The sequence below is a fragment of the Lutra lutra genome, chromosome 7 (assembly GCF_902655055.1).
Source record: "Lutra lutra chromosome 7, mLutLut1.2, whole genome shotgun sequence".
Classification (NCBI taxonomy): Eukaryota; Metazoa; Chordata; class Mammalia; order Carnivora; family Mustelidae; genus Lutra; species Lutra lutra.
In genome coordinates, this window is record NC_062284.1 from 27,211,002 (window position 1) to 27,234,174 (window position 23,173).

Consider the following 23,173-nt stretch of genomic DNA (forward strand, 5'->3'; position numbering starts at 1 on the left):
ATTTACTCCTGAGAACTCTGTCTCTACTTAAGAAAAAGCAAAAGAACTTAAGAATGTGCTCACCTATAAGTTCCACATGAATATACCTAACCCAGTAGGTGCCTCCTTTCTGCTGCCAATCACACTGCACATTAAGGTCATGTAGTCCATCTCTATCCAATTTGATAACTTTGCCCACATCTCCTTCACACACTTCTTCATATGTTCGACAGCATCTAACCATCATTCCTACCTAAGATTAAAATTAAAATTAAAATCCAATCCAGTGTATATGAAATGAACAACTCTAAGTAGCACTATTCTAAGAAAGGATTTCCTTTAGCACCCAGAGTATACTCTCAAAATCATTTTATACTAAATGAAACCAGGGCTTTTTAGAAAACTGGCTGGCTCAACCTCTGGGGCAAGAAACACATAAGATGCACATGGATTAACTTATGCCATAAAGCAAGGGAGGTCTCGAAGATCAAAGTGTTCACTCAAAAGAACAACATGATCACTAGGAATAATGGCTGAAACACATCAAATACATATCAGCCAATAAATTCATCTCAATGATAACAAGCAAAGTTTTTTGGTCACCTTTGTAAGGTCCATGGCACCAATTCACCATTCTGAAAATTGATAAAGCAAAACAGAAATAAAAATAAAACAAGCACTTATTCTGCCTTTCCTATATACACTGTATTATAAAGAGTAACTAGAGTTGATTTAAAGAGTTCTTCCAAGAATAAACCCCAGTTAATAAATTTGGAAGGCATGACAAAGTTAGAAAACTACTACTGCGCAAGCCCTCGTGATGACACGAATGACTATCAAAGCACCAAAATGAACAACAGAAACTCTTTAACAGATGGAAATAGACTAACATGACCTAACCAACAACACTGCATGCTGGTCCGTATGATGCATTCATGCCTAAGATAATGCCTGAGTCCAACAGCTTCCCCTAACCCCACCAAACCTTATCCTGACTTTACAGGAAACGCAGAGGAAGGAGGAAGATATGATCCAACCAAGTTTAGCCACAAATAAATGACATGAAAAAGGAAAAAAAAAAAAAAGGAGGGGAAAACTGTTACAGGTTAAAAGACACTTCAGAAAGACATCACCCAAATTTAAGGTGTATGACCTTGATTGTATCCAAATTCACAAACATTACTGTCTTAAAAAGCAATTTCTGAGAAAACAGGAAATCTGAGCAAGCTCTGGATATAAGATGGTATTACGGAATTATTGTTTATTTTGTTACCTAATGTTAGGTAATAGTAATGTTGTTATGTTAAAAATAAATCCTTTATCAGGGTGCCTGGCTGGCACACCCAGTAAAGCATGCGACTCTTGATCTTGGAGTTCAAGCCCACACTAGGCATATAACTTACTTTAAAAAAACAATAAAGACAAATCCTTTATCTAGGAATACATTCTGACATATTTACAGATGAAATGAGATGATGTCTGGGATTTTCTCTGGGATTTTCTCTGAAGTATACTAATCAGAAAAGAATTAAAACAAGAAAGCATTTAAGATGTATGAAGGACTACATAAAGCCTAACAAGATTTTAAAAATTACGTGGCAGTAAGAATGATGTAAGAAAAACAAGCAAAAATAGATTTTCTGAAGTATCCTAAATGCGGATAATTGAGAAGCACATGTCTCTGTGCCACATCATTATGGACAAACCACCTTTTCCTCTCTAGCTCTGGTACCCCTTGTTCATCTTCCGTTCCTTTGTCCTCTTTGGTCCAGTGACAGTGGCCTCCCTGCTGTGCCCTCCCCCACCAGGCTTCTAACTTTCTAAGATGCTCTGACTACTCTAACACTGCTGACTAGAAACCTGAGCAAAGCTCCAGGCTTTATTTACTCACCTGAATATTCTCTCTCACATACACAGCATAATCATCATTACTCAAGAAATCAGCTCGTTTTTTGTATGTCTGGCTCTCTGTTACAACAGCACCAGTAGACTACAAAAGATAAATATATTTTTTTAAAAACTGTGAGCCAGATAAACCTACTTAAAAAGAAGTATGTGAAATCTTAAATATTAAAAAATAAAGTCTGAAATATTATGCTGTATTTTCACTATAAAATTTTTCATTTTAAAAATATTTTAAAATACAGTAAACAGAATGAATATGAAAAGATAAAAGAAAATTTCTGAGACATTTCTAAATTAATCCCATGAAATGATTTACTTAAATCAGAAAGTCACTGTGTCATATAAAACATGTCTACCCAATATCATTAGGTGTTGGAACAAGGGTCTGCTTTAAAGCTAAAGTAATTAAGGCACAGAAAACCCAGTCAGCACTTAGCAGCTTCATTATGTGCATGGCCAAACTGCAGAGAGGCCCCATGGGATAGTACACAGGAAACCCAGAGCACAGATCAGGTTGACACAAGAGGTGGGGTAACCACATAGGAGGCACTGACCACAGCATAGGCCGAGTCGTCCACATCCTCCACCATCTCCTCATCTGAACATTCTTCAGACCCTGTGTCTACATCTGAGAGATCTGTGACCTGCACATCAGCATGGTCCAGCAGCCACCCAACCAAGGCCTCCACACCTACAAGCAAGCACAGATAGCACACCCACAGTGAGGATCCACAGCATCAGCCTGCGTGCAGGCTGCTGCTGTTACCATTTCAAGGTAAACCTACAAACAAATGTGTGTGAAGCACCCACAAAAGAAAACAAGATACCTGGCAAGCCAGCAGCATTCCCAGAGGCACCGGTGAGTGACTTCAGTGCAAACTCTATGTTCCTCCTAGGAAATCCCATTTCCATAAGCTGAACCACAATAGGCAGAGCAGGGGCAGGTGACTGTTTGCGCTTCTTTGCTCTGACAGGGCGAACATGCTGCACAGGGACAGGTGTTGTGGCCTCACTGGAGCTACAGTCTTCAAACACTGGGCTTGACGGGTGAGTAGACTCCACAGCCAAACACTGACATACAGCCAGAGCTGCAGCCTAGACAAATGAGAGTGGAGCTGGGAGGTTTATAAAAGTCAAAAGACTGGGGTGCCTGGCTGGCTCAATTGGTAGAGCATGCAGTTCTGGATCTTGGGGTTGTGAGTTCAAGCCCCACCTTGGGTGTAGAGCCTACTATAAGAAAGTAAATAAAAAGTATTTTTTAAGAAAAGTCAAGATACTTAAGCAGCCTGAGAAAATGGAAATTACAAGCTTCTGCTATGAAATGCAGTACAGAAGTATAGGAAACTCAGACTTACATGTGTTATTTTTAAATGAATGGATCAAACTGTTAACAAACAACAAAGACAACTTTCATAGTTAATGCAACAGAAAGACATGATGGTCAAATAACTCCTGCTTTAGCATACACAGTGTCCAGTAAATTAGCCAATTATCAGTGCCCATTAAAGAAAACTTCACAGCCACTCTGTTAGGAAACAAGGTGAGCAAGTTAAATGCAGAGTGAGTGGGGCTGGATGGGAAGGGAGGAGTCCCTTCCATGCCCATGACCAGGCAGCGTCCACAGTCTCTTGTTCTTTTCCTCTTTTCCTCTGTAAGATAAGCCAGAGATGACATGGGATTCTCTCATGAACCATCAAGTCAACTCTCAACAATTCACAGGTAAAAGAACCACTCTGAGAGTTAACCACAGTATAAAAAATAAGGTAAATAAAAAATACGGGCAATGAACATATGCATTGCTGGGGTTTATAGTTGGGACTCCCTATCTCCAGCACACATAACTCTTTCCCTGAACTACCTGAAACTCGGTGCTCCTCATCTCCAGTTACTCTCATAGGGCCTAGGATTTGCTATATATATATACATATATATATATATATTTAAACTGAGCATGTGAGGAAGAAATTCAGAAGAAATCGAGGACTCCCTTAAGTCTTTCAGTGCTTAGGAAGTGTCAAAAACCAAAGGTTTACTGTGAAGTGTGAATAAGTCAGAAGTGACAGGCTTCATCCTAAAAGCTTACAGTTCTGAACCAGACTGAGTTAGAAGTTCTGGTAAGACTCAGGGTGCACTGGACTAAGTCTACAAATAATAACTATGAACCCTGAACAAAATATTTTCAAAAACTGTCTGAAGGTCCTAGGGAGCAGCCTAAGCAATCAAAACTGGAAAAGGTACATCCCTTGACCACAAGGGAAACCAGCACACAAGCTGACAGGGCAGTGTGTATTGGACTACAGTCAGAGGCTGGAATTCAGTCCTACCAGAGCAACTAGAAGTGAGGGAGAAATCATAAAATGTGCATACAGACTACCCAAATTACTGATTCCAAAACTAAGCATTTGTGAGACCCTGAAGAACCTAGCAAAAAGGAAATGCTGGAAGACTAGAGGGATTCAACAGCTAAATATACATACAGTAATATTCATAAATCTACATACAGTAAAAAAAATATAGAGTGAAAAGATAACTGTCAGGAAAGCTTTATAGAACTCTAAAATAAGGATCCAAATGGAAACGTAAGATCTGAAAATGCAAAATAAAGAATTTTTTAGATGGCTTACAGCAGATTTAGACCCAATGAAGCGGAACAACCTGACCCTGAAAACAGATGCATTTATAATTAGCCAAGCTGATTAACCAAAAGAAAGACCTTCGAACAAAGAGAATCACATTCATAATCTTTCTTACCAAAGAACAAAATGAGAACAGAACAGAAAAAATGGTTAACAAGTTTCCAAATTTGGTGGTGGTGGTGGGGGGGATATCAAGCCAAAGATGCAGATAACTTAAATGCACCCCAAGAGGATGGGGCAAAAAATACATACACATACATCGTAGTCAAATTGCAGAAAACAAAACAAAACAAAATAAAAAACAAACAAAAAAATCATGAAATATTAAGTGCAGCCAAAGGGGGGTTAAAAGGCATTTCATACAGAACAGTAAGAATGACAGTTGGGGGCACCTGGGTGCCTCAGTTAAGTGTGTGCCTTCAACTCAGGTCTTGATCTCAGGGTCCCAGGATGGAGCTGGGCATCTGGCTCCCTGCTCAGCAGGGAGTCTACTTCTCCCTCTTCCTCTGCCCCCTTCCCTCTACTTGTGCTTGCTCTCTCTCTCTCAGTCTCAAATAAATAAAATCTTTAAAAAGTAATCATAATAATCTAAAAAAAAAGGATGATAGTTGAATTTCCATCAGAATCAATGGAGACAAAACAATGAAAGATTCTCTTTATGGGGCACCTGGGTGGCTCAGTTAATTAAACGACTGCCTTCAGCTCAAGTCATGATCTCAGGATCCTGAGATCGAGCCCCATATTGGGCTCCCTACTCAGTGGGAAGACTGCTTCTCCCTCAACTTGTGCTGCTCTCTCGCTCATGCTTTCTCTCTCTCAAATAAATGAATACAATCTTTAAAAAAAAAAAAAATCTGTCTTTGCTACAATAGTCCTCAATTCTTAAAGGATAACTCCGCACTTCCTCCTACATCTTTCCTTTTAACGCTGGGCACCTCCCAATGTGATTGTTGCATTCTGCCCAATTCACTCTTCAATTGCTCTGTGTCCTCTTTTTATCTTTACAGGTGACTAGAAACACTGCCATACTGAGGCCACTTTAACCTGAACTCTCATCTTAGTGGCTTTCAGACCTAACAAGCAGTTGGCATTTGGGCCATTTCAAAGAAGTCACTGCTCCTTACCCTCATGCCCAACATTTCTTGCCTTCTCCCTTCATATTCCACCTTCCTCACACCTGACTGCTGTCAGCTGTTGCATCAGATTGACCCAGCAGCTTCCTCACTCCCTCAACTCCCTGCAGTCTTGGTCTCTAAGGATTTCTATTAGGATGTGTTCCACCTGCCAAACTGAGCACTCGAGGTTTTGTTTTTGTCTTTGATGTTTTATCCAGAGTTTTTTACATATTACATAAAAAGAAGGATTTTCTTTTCTTTTTTTTTTTAAGATTTTATTTATTTATTTGAGAGAGAGCATAATCGGGGAGAAGCAAAGGGAGAGAGAGAAGCAGATTCCCCGCTCAGCAGAGAGCCTGATGCAGGCTTGATCCAGGACCCCGAGATCATGACCTGACCCAAAGTCAGACGCTTAACTGACTAAGCTACCCAGGTGCCCCAAAAGAAGGATTTATAGAAACATCTAATTCTTCATGCTGCAGGCCATGAAAATCCACATCACTCTTAGACCTGGTCACATGTCATACTTCTATGGGAACCTGCCCATAACCCCAGTCCCAAGTTACACCGTGCAGCACATGTGCTCTGCAACAGGGCAAAGACTGCAAGCCTGGCAGCAACAGGGCATGGCCAAGAAAGCCTTTGAAGTGAGTGGAACAAACATGTCAGTGCAATATTCCTAGGTCTAATGGGACTCCTTCAGTAACAGTATTTCCTAGAAAAAGATCACACCATAATTACTTGAGCATCTGATCCATGTTGAGTCTCATTAACTTTTTCAAATAATTCACACATATTCAAAATAAGGTTAAACTTTGACATGCCTGGGTGACTAGTTCGTAAACCATCCAACTCTTGATTTCAGCTCAGTCATGAGCTCAGGGTTGTGAAATCAAACCCTGCATCAGACTCCATACTCAGTGCAGAGTCTGTTGTCCCTCTCCCTCCCCTGACGTGCTCTTGCTCTCTCTCAAACAAATAAATAAAATCTTTAAAAAAAAGAAATAATAAGGTTAAACTTCAACTCACCCATCCCCTAACTAGTATTATAATGCTCTATGACAAATATAGTTAAAGCCTAAATAGTCACAAGAATTATTCTGACATATCATTTAAAATTCAGAATATATCCTTAAGAAAACACATTATCTAGAAAAACTATTGTTTCCAATTTAATGTGCCAAATTAAAATTGCCAAGGCTGTTACTGTACCTCTAGCTCCTGTTTGTCAAATATGGCCTTCACTGGAGATGGCTGGGTGGCCGAGGCCAGTAACTGCTGCAAGAGGATCATTGGAGGCTGTGGCCCTTCAGGGGACATGTCCCCAAGGTCAGGGGATGCAGCTCCTCCATCATCTGAATTTAAAGAACAAAATACGAGTACATTACATTTTCAACTTCTAACATCTCTTTATTATTAAAGATAATGCATTAAACATGTTAAACCAAATATGATCTCTACCTCTTCAAGCACGGGACCATCAAAATCTTCAAGGCTCAGATATCAAAAACTAGTTTCTAAAGAATTTTCCACTCCCTGCTTTTGGCATCTATCCTTTGTTAGTTCATGTGTCTATTCAGAGGGGAAAAAAAAAAAGGCTATCTCCCAGATTTTTGCCTTTGGTCCAATTCTAATACCTTCTCCTTCTTGGTGTACACTCATTGCTTCAGAAACCCACCCCCTTCCAGGGACACTCCCAAGTTCGTATTTTTAGCCCTCGCTTTTCCTGCTAACCCTGTTCACACCATAAATTGACACTAATTCTAAATATGTTACGTGGTCAGGGTAACATCTTTTTGTCTGTTTTAATCTGAGTGGCTTTGGGTCAAGAATTTAGCACTTCCTATTTGCCCCAGACCCTCTGAGTCCCACTGCCTCGAGCCCACTCACCATTTGCATTTGCTGGCAGGTTGGTGACAACTTCAACTAATCCTCTAGATAAGGAGTTGGAAAATCTTTCTCTTAAAGGGACAGAGAGTAAAGAGTTCAAGCTTACTGGCCACATGTCTATCACAGCTATTCAACTCTGCCACTACAGAATGAAAGCCAGCTAAGATGACATGTAAACAAATGGGCATGACTGTGTTCCCACAAACTTTGTAAAAACAGGTGGCCACGGTAATTTGTAAAGCCCTGCTCTACCTGTCCCAACTGTCCCAAGCATGGGATAGTAACCCTGATTCAGTGCCTCCAGAGCTACTCATCAGGGTGACAGAGAACAGCCAAACCAATTCCCTGGGCTCTAGTTTCCTGATCTTCTACAATTGTGGATTATTGTTAAGGTCCCTACTGTCAAATACAGAATAAATCCGCACTTTGATTTACCTGATACTCAGCACATTAAAATTAAATTCACAATACCCTTTTAAGATTAAGAAACAAAACACCCCAAACTCCACTGACTCCCTAATTTTTGTCAAAGGCACTTCCCTCTGCCCTCCCTGTAACTCAAGCTTAAAACATCAGCCATCTTTGACTTTTCACTGGTTTCCCATGTGGTTATCATCGAAAAGACTACATTGTCACAGCATCTACTGGAACCTTCTTTCCATTTTTCATACCTTCCCCCAGAATACACATTATCACTAGACACAAAAGCAATTCTCTAGTCTCCATGGCCTTCTTTTTTCAAATACTCCTATACCTCACTAGTAGATATCATCCTGAATATCAGTACTTACCATGTGGGTCCTCACTGCAGGAGGACCCTAAGTCAGCATTAAGTTTCACTCTGGTATTCAAGGCATTCTATCACATGAATTCAGCTGAATTCTCCAGCTTTGGGCCCATGCTCATCAATAAACCCCAAGCTTCTTGCAAAAAGCAAAGCACTTCCAACACTCACCCATATACTCACTGCTATGTCTGTGCCCCTACTGTCTCCTCCACCAGGACGGACCTTCCCCATCAGAAGCTGCCCTCCCCAGCCCTCAGGCACCAATGTCCCTAAGATACTTGTGGAACCGCAATTACACATTTCACAGTGCACTGGCATCATACCCTTCACAGAGCCATCTGCATTCATTTTCTCTTTTCACTCTGACCCCAGAGAGTTTGGGATCACAAATAAAGACTATCTTACTCCCCATAATACTTTAGCACATGTCTTTTAATAGTAGATGATCAAAAAAATATTTCATAACTTTGGGGTTTTTTAATTCAAAGTGATATAAGGTTATTCTAGAAAACTGAAGTAATACGGGAAAGTACAAAGCAAATAAAGTAAGCTAAATTCCACTGTCACTGTTTAGTAAGCAGATGAATCTATGGCATATCTACAAAGAGATATACATAGCAATGTCCTTTTTTATTTATCGTTGTCATGTTTCCATGGCAATGAACATATGTATGTATCATCATTGTGAATGATGCTGTGGTATTCCACAGTATGGATACACCACCCAATAATGCATGTTTAGGTGTCTCCAGTTTTCAACCTAAAAACAATACCAACAAAGAAGCCATAATGAGCATCTGTAAACACATACCTTCAATGCCTTTTCATGTGATAAATTCCCATAAGATGACTCACGGGTCCAGCTGAGAGATACAGATATAGCTATTATGTCTGTGTATGTGTGTGTATGCATTTTAAAGGTAACATTTCCTCAAATGCTCATTAGATGACTGTACCCACTTAAATTCCCACTAGCAATGTGTTAAAGCTATACTATTTCATATGTGTATAAACCCCCTGAGGGCCTTATTAAAATGCAAACTCTGATTTCTTAGGTCTGGGGGGCAGCCTAAGAGTCTGTGTATCTAAGATGGTCTTATGTGCCATCAATGCTGCTGGTCCCTGAGCCACACTTTAAATAAGAAAACCGGAAAACACTGTTTTTCTTCCCTTCCTACCAGATCCCCTCAATCTTTTATCTTATTAGACAATGACACTGTCATTTGCGCTTCGTCAATTATTGGTCAGGCTGCACATCTCTCTCATATATTTAGAAGCCATCTCTGTTTCCCCTTTTATGGACTATTTATTCACGTTTTTCGCCTGTTTTCTATGGGAGTATGCACCTTCCTTACAGGTCTAAAAGAGCTTCCTTTAAAAGATACCTGAATGAGCAGCTGTGACCTCCTGAACAGCTGGCTGAGACAAGATCTGCCTGAGCTGGTCCTGGTGGGAAAGCAGTGCACGGCCCGCCTTCAAGATGTACAGTTTTAACTGTTGGCCCCTCAGCAGATCCAGGTCTACTTGTCCTGTGGGAGAAAAGGACTCAACAGGAATGTTGCTTGGGCTCTTCTCACCAGCTGTATGGCCTTGGGGAAGGTGTTCCACTCCTTCCACCATGATACCATGGCTGCAAAGTGGCATAAATAATGCCCTGCCCTGTAGGCATTAGCCTGCCATGCCAAATACTGTTAGTAATGAAGGACTTATCTTTCCCTGTGTTATGACTAGTGCTTCTGGATAAGCATCCTCTACCTCCCCTAGGTCTTCCCCTTTTCTTGCTCCCCATGCAGCTACTTTGATGGGTTGGGATGAGAATTAAATGGTTTAACACAGTTAGATCCAATGTTAGTTATTATTAGTATAATCAACTGTTCCCCCACATTGCTGAAATTTCAACCAGATACCTATGTAACAAACAAAATAGTTTCACTTTTTCTTGCCAAGACTTCTCCAAGATGGTTTTGTCGGATACTTACAACATACAGTTCTCTAACTCAACAAGATCATTTCACTCCCTGGAGTCTTCTCTAAACAAATGACTGCAGTGTGCCTGAGAGCAGACTGAGGAGGAAACTAAGATAGCGGCCATAAAGAGGCAGGCCCACCACAAGAACAGCTGGACTACAGAGCTGGTAACAGTGTTTCAAGGCAGGACAGGTTGGAAGCCATGGAAGGCAGCATAAGCAATGTGGGATGGAAGAGGATGGAAGAGCAGAGGTGCCTTTCAGGCATCAAGTCTGATTGCCTGCAGGCAGGTTTATTCACTGTGATGGGAAATGGGGACCAAAGGACAAGTTTAGTGGAATTCTGAACATGCTGTGGTGTACATGAACATGGCCCTTCAGCCAGAGATGTGAGCTGGATATCCAGAGTTAAAGGTGGTCACCATCATAAATGCTACAGCAGCAACCAAAATAGGAAGAAATGGGAGGGAAAACTCAATAAAAGTGGGCACAATGAGCCAGAATTTATGGAGAAAACTGTAAGGATTTCCAATGTGCAAAGAATAGTCAAGGAGAAGAACTCTTAAAGGTCATGAAAGGAGCAGTGTAAGGAAAATTAAAGGAGCACTATTCCAGACCAAAGGAAAGAAGGCTTTAAGCACAGGTGATCTTGGTCTTAGCCCAACATGCAGAGATATGAAGCAAGGCGGGTCCAAACATGCAGGTGTTACTGGGTCTGGGGGTAAGGCCAAGAACAAAGCTCCGAAAGGGCAATTGAGCCAAAGGGCCATGGCTGGGGGCGACTAACAAGAAGGGAGAGAGAACACAGATTCCTCTTCAAAAAGCTTGTTCAGAATAAATGCTGGCACTGGAAAACAGGCTTGGAGGGAAGCCTGGGACTCTTCAGAGGCCACTCCCACCGTTATGTCATTCTTTATATCACACACTCTTACAACCACATTCGAGGTTTCACGCCCACTGTAACTTAACAAATGGTCAATCCACTGGAACCCAAAGACTTTGGCAGTGGCAGGAACTTTCTCTGACAAAATGCGAAACATTGTCCTAGCAATGCCAGTTAAGACTAGCTATTCCATCAAGAAGCACCATGTACTGACCTGCAAAACCCTGCTTAGGTGATTTCTTCACTTTATGCTTTTCCAATTTGCTTCCAGCGAGGTTTACTAATTGAGCCCAGACAGACAGCATCGGCTCTGTGAAGGGCAGGTTGGTGACACTGAATGCCACAGCAGGGAGCTAAAGCAAGAACACAGAAATCTTCAAAGTCTGTCCAATGAAATGAGCAAATGAAATGTTCTGAAAATTATCATAACCATGAATCTTAATTCTGAAATTATCACATATATGCATAAGTCTTCTTATATCTGAGAATAATCATTTTAAAAAGATGACATTAAAGGCAAAATAGAGATTTGTATGTATAGTAAACATAACTTAAATTGATTTTTTTCTTTAACAACTTGTCAACAATAATTATGTCAGGGTAGCCCTTATTATATTCTTAGGCATTTTCTACACATTTCAAATTTTCTACAACATGCATATCTTCATTTCTGTAATAATCAGAAACAGTATTTTACAGACAGATAGTGTGACTACACTTAGGTCACACTGAATATAAATCACTTTCCCTATACAACCCTAACTCACAGATTTAAGATTAACTCACAGATTTAAGTAGTTGCTACATAAGTTATGTCACTCAACACAATTAATAAGCATTTTCTACATGAAGAAAGGTCATTTTTTAAGGAATCATCTTTAGGTTTTTTTTAAAAGTTGAGTTGTTCGATAAAAAATAAACTTCAAAATTTGCATTTTAAGATAATCAAAACTAACATGGTTACAAGTTATCGTCTACGTTGCTAATGTCCTTTTATGTCTTTTGTGGCTAAAATAAGACATGAACTACTAATCCATGTAACAGCATTGAAACAGGCCCTATTTATCACAATGGCACAAAGCAAACGAGAGTAGACAGATGGCTTTCCTTGAGTTGCATAACTTCCTAGATGGCAGAAACAAACTATGAAAATCAAGTTTATTCTAGCACTAATGTTAGAACCCAGTTCTAGTTTAAAATTCCTCTGCCTTCGGTGCCTGGGTGGCTCAGCTGGTTGGGCAACTGCCTTCAGTTCAGGTCATGATCCTGGAGTCCTGGGACTGAGCCCCGCATCGGGGTCCCTGCTTGGCAGGGAGTCTGCTTCTCCCCCTGACCCTTCCCCTTCTCATGTTCTCTTCTCTCTCTCATTCTCTCTCTCTCTCTTTCTCTCAAATAAATAAATAAAATCTTAAAAACAAAAAAAACAAAAGACTCCTCTGCCTTATTACCAAGTAACTGAACACAAGTTCACCTACTGGTTTCAGCTGATTCAATGGGCAAACACGACACATCCGCATGTCTGAGAATTGTACAGTGATTCTGCCCTTCGGAGTGATGCGAGTCACGGTGCCTTCTCCAAACTCATCGTGCATGACTTGTCCCCCCAGGCGCAGGCGACCATCAATGCCTCCGATCACAGCCAGGACTGCCATGAGGCCCCCTACCTCAGGGTTTTCAGAGTCAGGAAAGTAGTCCTCTAACAGGGCCTAATACAGACAAATAGCCAGCTTGAAGAAGAGAGCCCAGAATGCTGCCTATTTTTTACACATTTACAGCTAAGCCAAGTTCATTTTTATATTAGTTTCTTCAATAGTTATTTCCAGTAAAATATATTTTAAAATATCTTTAAATAAAATACTTGTCACTTAAAAAGATATTTAAAGTTTAAATCAACATTTTACAGAAAGAAATTATCAGATCTGAAAACACGGCACCCACCCCCTCTGATGGCTTTCCTGTGCAGCTGTGGGTAACAGAGTGGAGCTGTGAGTTGATGTACTTGTTTATGAGTCCATTCCACTGACCCAGGGAGTGCAGCGTGCGGAGCAGCGCCACCACCTCTTCTGCCAGGGTGCTGCTATGGGTGGCAGTCAGAGAAGCCTGTGGCCTTGCCCTCCGCCGCCTCAGAGTAGATTCTGAAACAGACAGATGAGAAAGGAGCTACATGGTGCCCTGCTCACTTAACGAGGACACAAATAAGGAAAGCTGCCCACCTCTGAGGAATGGGATATCTGAAGAACAGGTGGTAAGCAAGCTGCCCAGGAAACCGAATAGCTTTTCCACAAGGCATTTCATATCCCTTGCCCTTTCAGTCTTGTCCCATGATGGAAGCACTGCTTGCAGTAAATGCACAGCTAAGATCTGATAAAAAGACAATTTAAAATGGTAAACATTAAAGAAAACCACTATCTGTGATTTTAGATTAAGAAATAAGATTTTTACTTACTTTTTTTTGTTCCTATAATGCAATTAATTATGTGAAAATTCAGATATTCATTATTTTCCAACCAGGTAATTAAGTTGATTAAAGATATAGATTACCAGGGGTTTTTTTTAAAAGGTACATTACAGATGCAGATATCTATTTAATTAAAAAGTAATTCTTTTCAGCTTAATTCTTCTAAAGACAGTTATACTACAACTCCTATGAGGCACTTAAGAGCAGCTGGCAGGATTTATCACTTCAAAGAAAAGCAAGTCAACTACAGTTTAGCAACTTAATCATTTAAAATAATAAAAAACTTCAGCCCCTTGCACTAGAAAATCTACTTTGGGTTGGTTCCAGTTCTTTTCTGCACTCATTATCATTATTGAGTACTGGCACCTAATTATAATGACTAGGAGCATTGGTATCTTGATGCCACCTTTTAAGAGGGTCATACAGTCCCAAAACTCACACTGAGCAGGATCAGCCCAGCAGCATAATTACCTGCCGCTGCAGTGAGGCAGCGGTGAAAGGTGCATGTCCCTCCACGACCTTCATAAGCAGGGCAATCCACTGTGGGGAGCTGAGGGCAGCACACATGTGTGGCGTAAGCGCAATGCTCCGTACAAAGCCCAGCGTGCACCAGCTCTGGTGCTGTTCCCGGCACACCAGCCTGTTTGGGGAAGCTGCCAGAATGAAACAAACTAGCTTGGCACCAAATTTCTAGAAATAAATACTCAGTACAATCTACACTTTTAATTTACTTAACATGTTATTTTCAAAAATAACCTACTTCACAAATATATTATAATTTCACTCATTCAAAGTAAGAGCAATGGGAGAAGACCCTGCAGTTAGCTCAAGGAACACTTTACAACACTCTTAAAGCCTTTAAAGTATATGAGTAACTCAAACCAGTCAAGAAGTTTCAAGTACTTTTTATTTCTAGACAGTAAGAAAATGACTCACTATTCAAATAGCAGTTACCAGTAAGTAAGAGTGTACAGTTACACTCTTACTTACAAGTAAGAGTGTATCTTGTATATTTTTTATAACCTCATGTGTTTTAAATATCTCCCATCATCTTGTTTACATTTAATCTGCACCACAAATCTCCAATCCAAGTTTAAGAAGTTTGCATTAATAGAAGAAGACTAGGAGGCTTTCATGAGGTTTATCTAGTTTGACTGATGCAACTGACCCTGTCTGCTCCTCCTGGCTTCCAGGTCTCCTCTCAATGGGCACCCCAAGCTTCCACTCTTTCCTGGCAGAGGCCCACCTACCAGGGCCAGCTCTCTTCCTCTCTAGGCTCCCAGGAGCACTGCCTTCAGACACATGTTAATGCTTGCACTCAATCACACACACACACTCACACACACATCGACTTTCACACAGTCACACCCTTAACCACAATTATACATGCTCATTCTCATAGCCACTGATATACTCACACATAATCACTCATAATTACTCATAAACAAACATACCCATAATTAGCCACTTCACACTCACACCTGTAGCCATTCAAATACTCAGTCTCACTCAGAGACAAACTCTCACACACTCACACCCAGACTCACATACCCTCAAGCATGCTCACATTTACACACGCACTCACTCCTCCCACTTCATCAACTCATTCTCTTCACACTCACATACAAATAGTTCAGTGGGTTGAACTCTATCCCCCAGAATTCCATGTTCACCCAAAAACCTCAGAATGTGACCTTATTTGTAAGTAAGTTCTCTGCATATATACTTAAAGTAAGGATTCAGATGATTCATGGTGGACCTTAAATCCAATGAAAGTCTTTATAAAAGGCAGAAAAGGGGGGCACCTGGGTGGCTCAGTGGGTTAAGCCTCTGCCTTTGGCTCAGGTCATGATCTCAGGATCCTGGGATCGAGTCCCGCATCAGGCTCCCTGCTCAGCGGGGAGCCTGCTTCCCCCTCTCCCTCTGCTGCTCCCCCCACCTGTGCTCTCTCTCCTTCTCTCACTCTCTGTCAAATAAATAAATTCTTTAAAAAAAAAAAAAAGGGCAGAAAAGGACACAAAGAGACACAGGGAACTCCTTTGTGTGAAAATGAGGCAGAGCCTGGAGTGCTGTGGCCTCAAGCCAAGACTGCATGGAGCTACCAGAAGCTGGGAAGAGACAAGAAAGGATCCCCACCTGAAGGCTCTGCAGGGAACACAGCCCTGCCAAAACCTTGATTTTGGACTTCTGGTCTCCAAAAGTGTGAGGCTCCATAACTCTGTTATGGGCTGAACTAGTTCCTCCCCCTCCCTAAAACAGTATCTCAGTATCCCTAGTATCTCAGAATGTGACTTATTTGGAAATGGGGCCATGGAAGATGTAATTCGTTTAGAAGAAGTTAAACTAGATTAGGGTGGGTCCCTAATCCAAATATGACTAGTGTCCTTTAAAAATATGAGATTTGGAGACAGACACATACACAGGTGAAGATGAGGGCAATAATCTACAGCAAAGGAATGCCAAAGATTGCCAGCAAACTACCAGAAGTTAGGCTAGAGGCCTGGAACAGATCCTTCCCTCAGAGCTCTCAGAAGGAACCAGCTCTGCTGACACCTTGATCTTGAACTGCTAGCCTCCAGAACAGGGAGAAAAAATTTTAGGTCACCCAGGTGTATAGTACTTTCATGTGGTAGCCCAAGCAAACCAAACAGATGTGCAGTAAGTTGTTATGGCAGCCCTAGGACACTAGTACACATGCACACTCATCCATATGCACACACCCACTCACATACACACATGCACACACACCAAATTCATAGCCCCAGTACTCTTTAGGCCCACAACTATTCATTGCATACGTGTCTTGTCCGTCGTTCCACTTTCCACTAACATTCGCAGCAGTCCACACAGGGTCTTGGTGGCTTCACTCTGCATGATTTCAGCGTGGACTCCAGCAGAGAGACAAAGAGTTTGCAATAAATTAACAGTACTGGTAAGCATCATTGCAGTGGGATGAATGTTCCTTTCAATTTGTTCAGCTTCTGGAATAAAGAATCAAAATAAGAACCTACACTCCCAAATAGAACTGGAAAATGTCCCTGCATGTAATTTAAGGGATTTTAATAACCCAGTCTTCTAAGGAATTTCATATCATAATTTTTACTGTGGAAAGGAAAATGGCTCTTTATAAGAAAAGATGGCATTCAGAATGCACTAAACACCCCAATCATCTCTGTCCCCACCTTCCTCAAAGAAAATAAGTCTTCTAAATTAGACTTTACTTTTTTGAAACAATCTCTGCACATAGCTCAGAAGCACTATAACAATCTCGAGGATTTACTCTTTTAGAAAGACAACTTATCAAATGTCAAGAGCTGCTTGCTAACAAGCTAGCTATGCCCTGGATGAAGATGGAAGTGCCTGAGCCATGGAGAGGAACCAGAGGCTCATGCATCCAAGGCACTGACTTTCTGACAAGGAGGCACATAATAGTAGAGTGACAGTTCTTTCACTTAGCCAGCTCTGCTCAGGCCCTGACTTCCCTGAGTGAAAGCAAAACCAGCCCTGACTATCTACATGTGACTCCAGGTTTCACATATGGTACTCCCAACAGCCCCAAAGGCAGGCATCACCTGTTCACATCTGAGGGGGCCTGGACCCCTACAAGTGACATGGATGGAACATAGCCTTTTCTATTCTCCGTACCACCCATTCTCTACTGAGCTCAGCCTCTCAGGTTTCTTCCCCTGACCATACAAATGACTTCCAGAGCCTGATCATGCAGTGCATACAGCCAGCACCTGAGCCCTGAGAATCAGCCCTGGCTTCCTGGACAGTCTCACCAAGACCAGCTGTGGGAAGCTTCATTCATACATCCCAATGTTTGTTGGACACATCTAAAAATGTAATGAAGTCCTCCTCCCACAAGCCTGGATCTCCTTAGATAGGATTTCACTTTCTGGGTTCACTCCAAATTCTCACCTCTAGCTTCTTTAAGGCAATACAGTAATGACTAAATCCACATTATTCCTAGTCCACCAGGCACTGGCTCACCACCTCACATACAGATTCAGAGCCAACCAAGAAGGTCCACCAGATGTGAAGACATAGCCAGCCCTACACTGCCAAACCCTACTGCACTCTCCCCAAAGGGAGCAAGAGAGTCAATTCAGCCAGGCTGCCAGTTACCAGATCCATGCTTTTAACCCCTGCATCAGAATCACCTGGGGCTTATTTAAACTGAACCTTCAGGGTCAAGTCCAAAACTACAGACCACGGTCCAAGCTGAGTCCTCACACTGCTCTCATTTCCAAATGAAAAGGATGGCCAGCTGCCATTAGCACACAACTTGCCAGGTTGCCCCAGACTAAACAGCCCCAAGGCACCGACCAGAGTCATCCTCTGTGTCCGAGTCCTCTGCTGAGGGCTGTGTGGAGGTCGGCAGCTCTGCCAATTTGAGGTCATACTTCCCCTCCTTCCCCATCCTGTAGGAGTTGGTGCTGCCTGTGTCCCACTGGACCCTGATCCATCCGTCCTCTCCCAGTTCACCAATCACACGGCCAAGACCAGGAGGAGGTCCATCCTGAGGAAGCCAAAACAAAGATTAGTTAAGAGAGCATGTGCCTATTCTGTCACACAGACAGAGCCTGTAAGGACTGTCATGTTACTGTACACAGGCTTTGTGCCCACAGACTGCTCCAAACCCACCTGCACCATGCACAGCTCGCACATTACCTCAAATCAAACATCAGGGAATAACTTGCCCATGCTCTTTTACCAAAAAGTTAAGTGGGAAAAGCAACTTCTCAATTAGCATCCTCCCTAAGCCAATGCAGAGATGAGGTTTTCCAGTCCAGTCCTGGTGCCCTGTTCCTTGGTTTCTTCAATACCCCCACAGGGCTTCGAAAGACCAGAAACTTGAAACAAACACCTGCATCTCCTCAATTCCTCTTATTCAGTCTTCCTTCTGGAACCTAAAATGGAAACCCTGTCTCTCATTTCCATGAGTGAAAGCTGTTTTTAGGATGCTATTAGATTATTCCAGGACACTATGAGTGAAAGCTATTTTTAGGATGCTGCTACCTGTTCCAGGACACTTCTGAGATAATTCTGATGAGGCCCATGCTTAAAAAAATGAGGTTGAGAAAACCTAGAGATGACAAAAACACTACACTGTAGGAAGGTGAGCACGGTCCTTCATTAGTAACTATGGTAATGACACAGATACCAGTCCCCACAATCTCTACCCCATGAGACCTGACAGAAGCTTGGAAGTGATGTGCTACAAGGAGAAACAGAAATGGCCACTGAGTAACTGGTACACCTAAAACTGCAAGGTTGGGGCACTTTATGGACACATGGCCATATCAGCTCCCAGAGGCAGCACCTGGGTTTTTCTGCCTCACAGCTTTCAGCACTGTTACTAAGATGCGGTTTGCTCTCTCCTACTTACTCATGCTCCTACTCTGGGCTGCCCCTCAAATTGGGCCCATGCCAAGGAGTTTTCTGAAAACAGCTGTTACCCTTTGAAGACCTGATCCTACTTGAGTTGCCCCTATAGCCACTGTTACTCTCTACTTGTTTTGACTCCATTTACCTGCCCACAAACTAACTACATCACCAACTACGTCATCTGTCAATTGCATTGGCCCTAAGTTAAGGTAGTTATTCGTTCCAATTTCCATGCACTAATAGCATGCAAGTAAGGGCAGTGACTAAGGTGTTGCTAATGTGTTTAAAATAAAATCTGAGTACCTGATCACCCCATTTCCAATCAACACCTCTCATGACCCTGGTTCCAATCTTCATCATGGCAGCCAGTTCTGGCCCTGAAACTGGAAGCTGCACAGGAGCCGTTTCCTTCCTTGTCTCTTCCAAAACTGTAGCAGAAGCTCCTCGGGCAGAAGCATTCATATCCTCTTCAACATTATCACAACTAGGACCTATAAGAACATCAAACACAGCAGCTGAGATGGTAAGTAGTTACAACTTCCTAATCTTAATAAACTTTTTCAAAACTTAGTAAGTACTGAAGATAATTTTTAAGAATTTATAGTGTATACTGTATTATTTTATCAATACAATAAATACCATGAAAGATCTATTGATGAGAATTTAAAATGGTAAAAGAACCAAGTATATAAATATGTATCAGAATATATAAAAGATATAAAATGAGCAACAGAGATATTTACTCTACTAGGAATTATGCCCCTCCTCAAAAAAAGCAAAATAATTAAGTTAGAAAAACTCTCATCACATATTTTTATTAGAATAGAAAAACAAAAGATAACCATCTAAATGTCTAACAATGAGAAACTAACCAACTTTACTTATGGTACCATGCATAAAACAGCTAAGACCAGCAGGCCTGATACTGCTATCCTTAGGAGGGGCTGCTTGCAAAGCAGCCCTCTGCAGGAATCTGGGAACCTGGAGTTCAGGAGGGCTCCCACCCTTCCCTAACTGGTAAGAGACCCCACTGTGCCTGAACTGTTGGCACAACTTGGTCTCTGCTGAAACCTGCTTCCTTCTGGGAATCTAGGACTTGCATTATGTGCCAGGCCCCAGTACAAACTCTCTGAACTTTCTAGGCAGACATTTCATACATGTATTCACAACTCTTTTTTTTTTTTTAAAGATTTTATTTATTTATTTGACAGAGAGATCACAAGCAGGCAGAGAGGCAGGCAGAGAGAGAGGAGGAAGCAGGCTCCCTGCTGAGCAGAGAGCCCAATGCGGGGCTCGATCCCAGGACTCTGAGATCATGACCTGAGCCGAAGGCAGCGGCTCAACCCACTGAGCCACCCAGGCACCCATGTATTCACAACTCTTTGCCAAGGGAATGAAGTTCATCCTGTGTGATTCTACTAGGAAAGGACTTATGTCAGTTTCTCCCAGATTTTTCCCACGTGCCCTTCCCTTCACTGATTTTGCTTTCTAGTCTTTTACTGTAGTAAATCTTAGCCCTCAATATGACTATACACTAAGTCCGGTGAGGTCTCTTCACAAATCATTGAATCTGGGAGTGGTGTTAGGGACCCTGGCACAGGGATGGCAGCAATGGGATACTTTAGAACAACCCTAACTTGCTGAAATACTACAAAAGGGCTGTTTGGTAAAAGGAAGAATGAAGGGGTAGAGCATGATGAATATTTGGTCCCTAATTGCTGTGAAATCATCTACAGTATAAAACAGAAGTTGAGCTATCAGCTACAAGAAGAAAAATTTAGGAACAGATTTTAAAATAGTAAAATTTAACCCTAGGAGTCAGCATGCTGGATTCCCTCGGCTGCTTTTGGCCTTACTGGCTAACGTTGGTTGGGGGGTGGGGGGGCAACGCAGCCCAAGTAACTCCTTCAGTCTTTGTTCTTCCAAGAGGGAGGAAAAGGTTCCCAAACATTCCCAAAGGTGGGCTTGGTGGGTCAAAAATGTACAAAGTTCATGATCCTCTCTCCTCCAAAACAGAGGAAAAAAAGTGATTCAATTCCCAGGGCGGGAACAAAGCTTTAGATAAAGTAAAGCTTTTCCCCAGTTTTACTGGGGCAAAAAATATTCTTTCTTCAGCCCACCCAGTGGGTGCCTCAGTGAGGCCCTAAGAAGGACAGGGGTTGCATTCCAGGTAGGTTCTCCCCTGGCAGCTATAATGTTAACCCTGCAAATGCCAAATTTACTGTAAAGGGCTTGAATACATTCGTAATAAGAAAAAGGGAGACCTTTTTTCCAAGTGGTTTTGTATTTTGTGGCTCTTATATCTGGATATATACATAAAATTAATATAAAATATTAAGTGCTTATAATTTCTTCTATGAAAGAAAAATAACCCTGATCAAGGAAAATCAATATACAAAAAGCTAAAAATTGTATTTCATTTATATGAAATACCCAGAATAGGAGAATTTATAGAGATAAAAAGCAGATTTGTTCTTGCCAAAAGCTGGGGGAGTGGGAAATCAGGAATTACCACTAAAGAGGTATGGCTTTCCATTTTGGGTGACAAAAAAGTTACAGAACTAGATAGTAGTAATGTTCATACAACATTATGGATGTGCTTAATGCTACTGAATGATAAGTTTGTTAAAAGGGTAAATTTTACGTTATTTTTATTTTACAATTTTTAAAAAAGGTTATAAAGACAGAGAAAAACATGAAGGAAAAATCCTGACATTTTCATAAACGACTTAAGGCAGTGCCAACGTACCAATAAGCCGAAGTGCTGTCTGTGTGAGGGCAAGTGTGCCAGAATTCAGCAGGAGGTTCAGGTTGTTCGCACCATGCTGCAGGGTGAGCATACTGAGCATAACTAAGAGAAAGCGAGCTTGTGGGGTCGTCCCCAGGCTTGGTCCTGATGGATTCTCATTGGTAATGGTTTGTAGGGGGACAGGCTGGATACCTAAAAAGCATTGGCACCCACATAAACTTCTTGTGTGAAAATAAAAGCACACATGATGCTAAAAGCAGTAGCAATTTTTTAAAATTTCTGTTTTTCAGTGGGTTTCCAAAGTGTATGGACATCAGGCAGCTGTGCGTTACTTTGTAATAATCCTACCACCATCAATCCACATATAGCCATTTTCAATTGTCTGTAAAACTTATCACCTGCTCCTCTAAATGTCTCTGGTGATTTATTCATTTCATTTCAAATACAGGAGTCATATTTCACTTCTCTTCCACAAGACCAATCCTAGCATTTCTCTGCAGGTACTTACACTGTCCAAGAAATTAAGTATTAATATAGGATATACACTTTAGGGCATATGGTATCAGTGATACACATGAAAATGTTAGAATGTAAAAGCTTAATATTACAATACTACAAAATTGTGTCTTCTGCTGAATTTTGAAAGTTTTGCTTAAAATTTGAGAAAGCTTAAAGCAGCTTAATTATTCAAATGTACCCCTGTAACAAATACACTACATAGCTAAATTGAATTTGAAAAAAAAATTTTAAAGATTATTCTTCTAATGTACAAAGTTGTTAAAGTCTTCTCAAAGAGCAAAAATCAGCATCTACAAATTTCTACAACATATAATTAAGAGTCAAACTAAAATAATACTAATATGATCACTGACATTACTTCAATAGCAACCTTAAAACAGCCTTTTAAGCATCAGATTTCTTTTTCAACTCACCAAGCTCCTTAAATTTGGCATTTGCATCCATCAAAACATTTCGAATATTCTGAACAGCCCAAGCATACAGCTTGCCAAAAGTTACTTCCAGTAGCATCCGATTAAAAGGTGGGATTAAATCAACATCTTTTAAACAATCTGTAAGGGGTTCCCTTTCAAACAAAGATAAAGAATATTACTTAGAATACTGCCAGATTTAATTTTAACTTCAGTAGAATAATGCTTTGTTGCCACAGTTTCCCTTAATTAAGAAACAAATGTTATGAAGTTTTACCCTATATCAATCCCCTCAGGAATAAGTCTTTGCCATCCACAGAACATAGCATACTGTACAGATGGAAGTAAGAAATTTTTGGTTGCCAGTTTTAAAATTGTATCTATCCCCTCCAGACGAACCTCTGCTCTCTCCAACTGTAAAACATGAATGCATACAGTTAAGTGTTGTGTATATTATCCTATGCAGAGAAGAATGTTCTTAGCA

General features: G+C 41.2%; 1 protein-coding gene across 8 annotated transcripts in view; it reads right to left on the reverse strand.

The window, feature by feature from the left end:
• HERC2 (HECT and RLD domain containing E3 ubiquitin protein ligase 2) overlaps positions 1 to 23,173 on the reverse strand; it is a 237,320-nt gene that overhangs the window by 89,858 nt on the left and 124,289 nt on the right. For 7 of the 8 annotated variants that reach the window (XM_047735659.1, XM_047735652.1, XM_047735655.1 and 4 more), the window contains 17 exons: positions 22,967 to 23,103; positions 22,693 to 22,844; positions 21,761 to 21,952; positions 19,315 to 19,502; positions 17,950 to 18,142; positions 16,419 to 16,601; positions 14,092 to 14,273; positions 13,376 to 13,523; positions 13,101 to 13,297; positions 12,638 to 12,868; positions 11,377 to 11,515; positions 9,698 to 9,841; positions 6,848 to 6,990; positions 2,712 to 2,979; positions 2,439 to 2,575; positions 1,871 to 1,969; positions 64 to 232 (listed from right to left, as the gene is read on the reverse strand). In XM_047735659.1, the coding sequence (XP_047591615.1) occupies positions 64 to 232; positions 1,871 to 1,969; positions 2,439 to 2,575; positions 2,712 to 2,979; positions 6,848 to 6,990; positions 9,698 to 9,841; positions 11,377 to 11,515; positions 12,638 to 12,868; positions 13,101 to 13,297; positions 13,376 to 13,523; positions 14,092 to 14,273; positions 16,419 to 16,601; positions 17,950 to 18,142; positions 19,315 to 19,502; positions 21,761 to 21,952; positions 22,693 to 22,844; positions 22,967 to 23,103 (2,902 nt within the window). The remainder of the gene's footprint in view (positions 1 to 63; positions 233 to 1,870; positions 1,970 to 2,438; positions 2,576 to 2,711; positions 2,980 to 6,847; positions 6,991 to 9,697; positions 9,842 to 11,376; positions 11,516 to 12,637; positions 12,869 to 13,100; positions 13,298 to 13,375; positions 13,524 to 14,091; positions 14,274 to 16,418; positions 16,602 to 17,949; positions 18,143 to 19,314; positions 19,503 to 21,760; positions 21,953 to 22,692; positions 22,845 to 22,966; positions 23,104 to 23,173) is intronic. The other variant, XM_047735658.1, reaches the window with a different exon arrangement.